The sequence below is a fragment of the Lactuca sativa genome, chromosome 8 (assembly GCF_002870075.4).
Source record: "Lactuca sativa cultivar Salinas chromosome 8, Lsat_Salinas_v11, whole genome shotgun sequence".
Lineage (NCBI taxonomy): Eukaryota > Viridiplantae > Streptophyta > Magnoliopsida > Asterales > Asteraceae > Lactuca > Lactuca sativa.
The window spans coordinates 31,482,334-31,491,859 of record NC_056630.2 but is presented as its reverse complement, the minus strand read 5'-3'; the positions used below and the strand labels follow the sequence as shown (position 1 = coordinate 31,491,859).

General features: G+C 34.8%; 3 protein-coding genes across 3 annotated transcripts; 2 read left to right on the top strand and 1 right to left on the bottom strand.

Moving 5' to 3' along the window:
- Window positions 1-446: 446 nt before the first annotated feature.
- Window positions 447-1,508, top strand: LOC128127988 (uncharacterized). The gene is made up of 2 exons (XM_052766741.1): window positions 447-774; window positions 862-1,508. Exons 1-2 carry the CDS (start codon window positions 664-666, stop codon window positions 1,405-1,407), a joined length of 657 nt encoding a protein of 218 aa, XP_052622701.1. The 5' UTR covers window positions 447-663; the 3' UTR covers window positions 1,408-1,508.
- Window positions 1,509-1,553: 45 nt separating this feature from the next.
- LOC128127681 (uncharacterized) lies at window positions 1,554-2,962 on the top strand. Its single transcript, XM_052766345.1, has 3 exons — window positions 1,554-2,072; window positions 2,150-2,381; window positions 2,472-2,962. Exons 1-3 carry the CDS (start codon window positions 1,554-1,556, stop codon window positions 2,960-2,962), a joined length of 1,242 nt encoding a protein of 413 aa, XP_052622305.1.
- Window positions 2,963-4,592: 1,630 nt separating this feature from the next.
- LOC111900770 (glycine-rich cell wall structural protein 1) lies at window positions 4,593-5,812 on the bottom strand. The gene is made up of 2 exons (XM_023896650.3): window positions 5,359-5,812; window positions 4,593-5,190 (listed from the first exon to the last, which is right to left on the bottom strand). The coding sequence occupies exons 1-2, from the start codon at window positions 5,450-5,452 to the stop codon at window positions 4,805-4,807; spliced, it is 480 nt and encodes a 159-aa protein (XP_023752418.2). The 5' UTR covers window positions 5,453-5,812; the 3' UTR covers window positions 4,593-4,804.
- Window positions 5,813-9,526: the final 3,714 nt, after the last annotated feature.

The following is a 9,526-nucleotide window of genomic DNA, read 5'->3' as shown; positions in this document are numbered from 1 at the left end:
CTTACTATATGTCATATAAAATTATTTTGATTGAAAAACAAAATTGAATTTACTTTTCAAGTTAGCAATAAATTACAAGAAATATTAAAGGGTTTTTAGTTTTTACCATCTTATATGGGATCATGTTGTACATCATTTTGTTGCAAAATAAGCATATTAAATACCATCTTAAATGTCGTTTGTAAGATCACTTATTTATATACTTCATCCACATTACAAACAATACAAGTTTCTCTTTGTTGAAAATATTGGTGTGCCAAAATAGGTTTAAGCGAAATTGACTATATTGTGAAATTGATATGTTGTGATAATCTATTTTTTCTATTTTGATTAGAATTTTGATAAAATAATGAAATCATTTAGAAGGGTTAATGAAATTGGTTTGTTGCTTAAATGTTAATACTATATGTATTCACAGATAATGGATGAAAACAACACTACAAATGTTGACTGTGAAACATCTTTAAAAATGAAAAAACCAAAATTTGGGTGGGATAATCGTAGCTTCATGGTGTTTGTTGATTCGTGTTTGATTGAAAAAAAAAAGGTCGTAAAGCCACTTCCTCCTTTGATAAAATTGGGTGGGAAAATATACAAAGACGTATTAAGGAGAAAACAGGTTATAGCCTTGAAAAAAAACAACTAACAAATAAATGGGAGAACATGAAAAAAGAGTGGAAGCTTTATGACCGCTTAATGAGACTTGAAACCGGACTCGGTGGGACGAGAAGCCTAATAGATGCGTCCTCCGAGTGGTGGGAGGAGAAAATAAAGGTATGATTACTTTTTTTTTAATTATTTTAAGTTATGATTGCATATAGATTGAACATATTTGATTTACAATATCTTTTTGTCTTGTAGGAGAATAAAGATTATGTCAAATTTAGGAACACAGATTTGAGCATATTTGATGAGAAATATGCTTTTTTGTTTCGGGATTCTGTTGCCGTTGGAGATCAGACTATGACTCCATTACAATTTCAAAACAATAGCAATCCAAACGAAGAAAATATGGAGGGCAAAGGAGATAGTGATGAAATCAATTTAGATGATGATGAGCCTCTTTTTACTAGTCTCAATGAAAGTAGTTCAAGTAAAAGGAAGAGGTCTAAGTCTGTTTCCAACAACCATCCAACCAAGAGTAAAAATTCTATTTATGAAGAAAAAGTTGATGCTTTATTGGATGCCATATCATCAAAAAGCACACAAACTTATCCACAAAATAATCCGTCCCCAACAATAGCAGATTGCATGGCCATTGTCATCAAGTTCCCCGATTTTCGTGAAGGGTCCAACAATTTTTCACAAGCCTTGTTTGTCTTCACCAAAAAGCAAAACCGTGAAGCTTTTATGTTTCCAACGACCGACGAAGCCAAGATGGAGTTTCTTAAGTTACTTATGAAATAATGATTTAGCCATATGTGTTATGTTTTGACATTTATGTGTTATCCGTTGACATTATGTGTTGTCCTTTGACATTTTATATTATGTGTTATTGTTTGACTTTATGTTATGTGTTAATGGTTGACATCATTTTATTTGTATTATGTAGGATGGATAGTGATGATTCTAATTCATCAAATGATAATGAAGAATGTGTAATGGAAGAGGATAGAGAATTTGAAATGTTATGTGGATTAGCTTTGAAAGGGATAATACTCGCTCGTAACTTACGTACACCATGTCACACTTCAGATCGCACAGGGCACATGTTTATTACAGAAGTACTAAATGGCCATCGTAGACGTTGTTATGAGTTGTTTAGACTTAACGTACCGGTTTTTAGACAGTTATGCTTAGATCTTGCTACAAATTACGGGTTACAACAAAGCCGAAAAGTATCTATAGAGGAGTCTGTAGGAATATTCTTGATGACTTTGGCGCATGGGTGTAGCAATAGATTTGTGCAAGAATTTTTTAATCATTCAGGGGAAACGATTCACAGGCATTTCCATACAGTTTTGGAAGCCGTGCTAAAACTGAGTGCCGACATCATCAAGCCAGACGCAAACTATAATGATGATGTTCCCGAATATATATTAAATAACCCTCGGTATTATCCAATGTTCAAGGTATTATCCAATGTTTATTTTCTTGGTAGTCAAACTTTAACAAATAATTTATTTATGATATATTTTTGAATTTGAAGGATTGCATTGGTGCTATAGATGGGACACACGTTAGGGCATCAGTTCCACAAAAAGATGAAGTGAAGTACATTGGTCGAAAAGGATATGCAACACAAAATATAATGGCTGTTTGTGATTTTAACATGTGCTTTACATTTGTTTGGGCCGGTTGGGAGGGGACTGCACACGATACAAGAATTTTCAATGAAGCCTTACAGAGACCAAATCTTAATTTTCCCTATCCAACGGGTGGTTAGTATTTTTTCTTTTTTTTTTGGAATACAAGTTTTATGTTTTTTCTACTTGTTTGAAACGAATAATAAATGTTTGTTTTATTTACAGATAAATATTACGTTGTTGATGCTGGATATCCAAATACGAGAGGGTATCTTGCTCCATACAAAGGCACAAATATTCGTTATCATTTACCAGATTTTCGACGTGGACACACGGCTGCTATTCGAGAACCTCGTGGACCGAAAGAGAAATTTAACTATCTCCATTCATCATTACGAAATATCATTGAACGAACTTTTGGAGTGTGGAAAGCTAGGTGGGCGTTATTAAGAGACATGCATGTTAATTACAAGTACAAGAACCAAGTGAAAATTGTGATAGCATCGATGGCGATCCATAACTACATTCGAAAGGTTGGTAGGTTTGATGAAGCGTTTAATAGGGCACAACAAGAATCCTACAATCCCGTACGGGGTGATACCAGTAGTGATGTTTATGAAGAAGGTCCAAGTACACGTCGCACGAGCAATGATGATTTATATATGGCAGCGAGACGGGATATTATTGCACAAGATATAATCACATTACGTAGATGAATGTAATATTATCTATGATATTTTTTATGAATTATTTACAATTTGTATGAACGTAATTTTAATATTGTCATTGTCTAATCCAAAAAATTAGAAATATTTTAATTTGTATGAACGTAATTTATATTTTACATTTATATGAACGTAATTCTAATATTGTCATGATCTAATACAAAAAGTCCTCTTATAAATTATTTACAATTTGTATGAACGTACTAATTTTAATATTTTCATGGTATAATCTAAAAAATTAGAAATATTTTAAAAAAAATTTATATTTTATATTTTCTAATAAAATGTTTATAAAATTGTAATATGTGTTTAAAAAAAATTTATATAAAATAATATATGTAAAATAGTAAATCAATGTAAATATGTAAACATATCCTTTTTTGTCATTTTACATATAAAAGTTAAACCAAACACTTTAACTTTTGACTTTTCCCTTCAAAAGTTAATCCAAACACTTTTTAAAAAATAACTTTTCCAAAAAGTCCTTTTCCAAAAAGTCATTTTACAAAAAGGACTTTTGCCCCACAAAAGTTAAACCAAACACCCTCTAAGTAGCTTTTCAAAAAGCTAGCTTATAAGCTACTTTTTGACTTACCAAACATGACAACATAAAAAAGCTCGAAAAATAAGTTAGCTTATCAGCTAGCTGTGGCGTGCCAAACACAACCTTAATAGACTGAATAGATTAGATATGGTAATTAACTTTTTCAGATATAATTTATGTTTCTTCGTAAAAAGATTCACTTTTTATTTTATTATTGTTTTTTTTCATGCATTATCAATATTATAAAATTAGTTTCTTTAATCTACAAAATTTGTCATACCCAAACTAATATCTCAATCATCAGTTTTTTTTTTCTAATATTTTAATTACCCCTTGTTTCTCAATAAGTCTAATAAAGAATGATCAATAATAAAGAATGATCAAGCTTTTATAGCTTTTATGTTTTATTCTATATGGCCTTTAATTGATTATTATATCTCTAGAAAACTAATCACATCGAATTAATGCATCTATTGCTCCATTAGACATATGACATGGATATTTGTTTATGTAACGAGTAACGAGACAATCCTTAAACATCATTTATCGAATTTGGTCATTTTTTCCTATAGTTTCAGACTTTGTATTTTTTGGTTCGATTTATCATTGAGTTTATGTTTATTTTATATTCATTTTAAGTTATTAATCATGTTCTTTTTATTATTTTTTAAATTTTAGTTGTAGTTTTTTAATGTAATCATGTGTTCAATCTAATTTTTAACTACTATTACATAAAAAATAAATTGTTATTTGTATTTTTAAACAGTTAGGTACAATAGCACTTATCAATTCAAACAAAAAAACTGTCTTTATATATTCAAGACATAAAGACATAAGACACGTTTTTTTTTTAGATTTTTTAATCGACAAACATGATAACCTTTAATATAAATCATAACCTTTTCATCAAAGTAATTCTAGTATGAGAAATTAAGTATTCTTCTATTTTTTGTTCCTACATATCTTCCTACTTAATGAAATGAAATGATGACATGTGTAACATTTAATGCTTATTTAATGATATTTTAGGATACTAATATGACAAATGTATTATTTAAATGGGTAGGAGAAGTAATAGGATCAAAAGAAATGAGAATATTTAATTTCTCTTCAGTATTTACTAGTTTCCATAAAATATTAATATGAAACATTCGTGGCCGATAAAAACTGAATAATAATCCTAACAACATCCGGTCCAAACTGACCAAACAGATACATATATAGATGCCCTCCTAGAATTTACGATTTTACCCTTCTATTCACTAATGCGTAGAAGTAGTAGTGGAATTTTACACAGAGATACGCAGTAAAACTAATGCTAAAGTGGTAGCTACGTCGATCAGAATCATGTCTTTCCGGCACCGGCTACAAATACCGGCAGCACTACGGTGATTGTTGCGTTGACCAGCTGCACCGGCAGCTCCAGCCGCAAATACAGGTATGACCGCCGCGCCTCCTCCTCGTGAAGAAGAGGAAGACTGTCCACCACCTCCGTCGCCGCCGCCTCCGGCCGAGTGCCCGCCACCTCCGCCGCCTCCGGCCGAGTGCCCGCCACCTCCACCTCTTGCACCGGCATGAGCAAGTTTACTCTGCTTTACGGTTCCAACTTCACCACCAGTTACGGAATCGTTGGATTCACCTTTTTGTTTCTCTTTCATTTTTTCCGACGGATTTCCTGCAAAAACCAATATCTTTTTGAGCAACTGCCAAAGATAGTTCATTTAATATTGTATTATATATATTTAAATGTTTAAATCTCCAGAGAGAGAGAGAGAGAGAGAGAGAGAGAGAGAGAGAGAGAGAGAAGAAGAAGAAGAAGAAGAAGAAGAAGAAGAAGAAGAACCTGAGTTCAAATTGCTTGCAAGAGGAGCAGATGATGCAGGAAAATAGAAGTTGAAGAGAACCAAGAGAACCACCATCACCTTCATTATACTCATGCTTCCTTCCTTTCTTGATGATCTCAATTGTAAAGCTTACACTTTCTTATCAACTGCAATATATAAGCCCCCACGTGTCTACTTAGTGGGATTTAAATGTTGAGTTCGAGTCCTTTTCACTAGTACCATATTTCTTCACCACAAAGTGGTTGTAATGTATGAAAACCATTAAACAAATGAATTGTGTTGGAAACAAAACACCAAAGTCAAAGGGTGAATATAGTCATGGTCAAATACTAAGGATTTGATCCAAATAATTTAGTGTACTTTAAATACTAGTAATCAAGTATCGAGTCAGGGGCAGCAATTTTAGCTCTCCAACTTAGCCTTTTGAGGTTACGAAAGACTGAAAAGATATATAATACAAAAACTTGGATACAATGAACGATTTAGAATCGATATGTATAGAAACTACACGTATATAATATACGTTTTACTTTTTAGTAGAAAACAACGTAAATTAGGGAAAAGCAATATTCCCAACCAATTGTCCCAATAGAGAAAGAAAAGTAAGATGCTAACAAATCCTTTTGGATGGGCTCTCTACATCATTCTATCTAAACTCTAAAGTAGTCACTAACGTTTGTCTACTAATTAATGTTGGTGAAACATCTCAAAAACACGGTCCAAAAATTTCATTTTTAAATCATTAAAAAAATCATAATTATCAAATCGTTTCTTTCATGAACATAAGTTGTTTTCTCCAAACATAGTATTAATTTAAACCATATTCATTCTATCAGAGTAAAACATCACAAGCTAAACTTCTTGGTGTGTGTGCGATGCAGTCATCCCGAGCTTTTCCCTCCACTGTCGGAAGTACCTGAAACCAAAACTGGAAACCGTAAGCACGAATCTTAGTGAGTTCCTCGTGACTACCACATACCATACACCTAATCACGTACTGGGCCCCCGCCCGCTGCATCGGAACTTGTCCGGCATTGGACTTGCTCCGGCATCGGGCCCCGCTTGGCATCAAGCCCCGCTCGGTATACATATATGTCTCTTTTAGGCTCCGCCTGTCTCTGGGCCTCGCCCGCTATACATATACAATCATATAAACATATTAATACATGAAGAAACATACTCTACTGTACTCCTGATCTAAGGCCTCGCCTAACTTGGGCCCCACCCCTGGTATGCTACTGTTGAGTTACACACTCCTGCTGATGGTGAGATACAGGCCCCCGTCCACACTCACTTCTCTCCTATCATGACCCCTACTCTACTAATATTGAGATATGGAACCCCATCCATACTCAGCTAGTGATGAGATACGGGACCTCGCCCACACTCACATCCCTACCAGGCACATACAAGTATCATAAAGACAACAAGTATAATCTAACATGCACATATAATCTTCATCGAGCTTGCCCGAGTATCGGACCCTAGTCCGGACATACTACCATATAAACGTACTTTGGGCTTGCCCCGGCATCGAACCTTGGTCCGAAACCTATTGTACCGACACATGCAAGAATCAAAAAGACCTCTAACATACTAACATTCCTCGGGCCTCGCCCGACATCGGATCGTGATCTGGAACATATAACATACAATGCCTAGGGCTAACCCACGGGTCTTCCTACTATACCCAAACATAATGGGCCGACATTGTGGCCTTAGACCCATGCACCCAGTGAGGAGACTCACCTTGCACTGCTGAAGTCCTGCTGATACTTCTCTGGCTGCTCACTAGCAATTCCTTAAACTGCTACTCCTTCGGCTCCCCGGACTATCAGTAACAACATGACACTTAGCTTACATGTTAGTTCCAATTACCCAAAATGTCTGGTGACACTAAAATCACCAACACTAATACTCCCTTGTAACCTTGTATAAATATTATCATTAATGTTTGTGAAAACATTGCTCAATTCTACATTGTATTTGTAAAAAACTAAAATTTTGAGTAAGTTGACTTTTAGTCAAATACTAACCAAAATGGCAATTTGGTCAATTATGATAAAATGTGAGAATATGAAGTGGTAACTTCATGAGAATGGCCAACATAAGTTTAAGTCACTAAGATGAGATTAGATAAGAGTATAAGAGAAAAAATGCATGAGAAGATGCATTTTGGCCAAAAGGGTAAAGTTGGTATTTTTATGTTTTTTGGGCCAAGTCTGTGACTTAATAGATTAATACCCGTATTAAGTCAGTGAGATATGACTTAACATATTTGTAGATTATGTTACCACCTTTGTGTAGATATAAAGAACATCAAAAACGAGTAAGAAACGAATAAAATATGAAGGATGGAAGGTGGGACAAAAATGGCCCAAAGCTGGAATGGAAGCAGCCAAGGGGCTGTTGTGAAGGCGGAACCACGGCGTGGTGGGCTGAGTGCCACGGCACGACGAGTATTCTATGTAAGAAATAATAGCAACGTACTTGGCTCCATGGCACAGTATATGGGTACCGTGACATGGTAGCCAAATTAGGTTGCTAGTGGGGATATAGTACCATGTAACACCCACGTTTCCCATTAGACATTAATAAAGATGATGAAGTGGTTAAGGGCAATAGTTATAATATTTTGAGGTTAACAAAAGAGGATTATTTGATTATTACGTGGTATTTTTATGTATATATAAGTATACATTTTGTGTTTATAGCTACGTAATAAATTAGGGATAGAATTCGTGTCTAAATAGATTAAAGATTAGGACGAATAGCCTATGAGTGAGACGAAGTAGTCGTAATAAGGATTTCGTAGGTATAAGGAGTGCTCAAAACGGACTTATAATGGATGAGTTATGACCCGTTGAAATTTCATGTTCAAACTGGCACGACTACGATATGTTAAATAGCAAATCGGATTACGGACGATTATTAGCTTTAGTAATCTAAACGAAAGTCGTAGTAGTCGTTAAAGCGAGAGTGTATATATAGAGAACACCCCAATATGACTCTGTAAGAGGAAGTTACAATTTTTAGATGTTTTAGCGTAGCAGTATACAGCTCATAAACCGAAGTAGAAATCAGTTGATTGTTAGGAAAAGCAATCTAAAAGAGGGTTGAAGATCCCGTCTATATGCTTCCGTCAATATAAAGACAGTAGAGAATGGATATCATATGAGTATGTTATGAATTTTTAACGGACTTTAACAGTCTAAGTCTGTTAAAAATATAGGTTTAAAAATAAAGTCAAAATTAGCCGATGGAGTCTAAACGAAAGTTGTAGATCTCATCGAGTGCTTTTCGCAGATATCAAGAACTTCAAAAACGGAGCTTATATAAAGAAGATATGATTTTCTGAAGTTTTTCGAGAAGTGTCACGTGCAAGTGGGTTGAACGGCGCTCACCTTCAACAAGGTGGTACGTGTACCACCATATTTGCGACACATGGCAGAAAATGGGAGGAGCAACGTCTCAAGTGTGCACGGCGTGTAGTTGCGCTATAAATAGGCTTCGGCTGCTCATTTGCTTCCTCACTCCCCATTACCCTCTTTCTCGAAATTCTCTCGATTTTAGCCCATTTCCTTTAGTTTTAGCCTTCGGCGAAGCCCTGCAATCCCTGAAGAAGTAGTAACTAGCGAGTAGAAATCGTGCCAGTTCAATTTTCTAACTTCTGTAAAAAAAGAACCTCTATAAGTTAAGCTACACTCTAGTCTTTTCTGTGTAACTTATATTTATAGTCATAAGTCGTCATTATGGACCTATAAATAAGATTTATCAACAATTCCATGTCTTTATACTGATTGATCTACTTACGGGAGAGGTGTCTAGAATGGTTATGTTGGCTTGGTTGTTGGATTTCAGAAAAGCTATTATGTCGAAATGATCATGCCTCCCAACTGTCCTGCTTGGTTGATCCTTACTTGATAGATCTTGATGTTGACATTGAGATTAGTGAGCATCTAGACTATTTTCAGTCTCCAGGATCATTAGACTAAAACTCTATAGTAATTATACTTAGGTCACATCCAAGAATATCTGAGGTGTTAGACGAAGCTCTGCCCAGATCACCAGTCACCCATTTTATAAGGTGAGTGCATAGTTAGTTTTATCTTACACATAGATATAAATTGTTTAAGATAATTACATGCTATATGTGCCTATTATCTG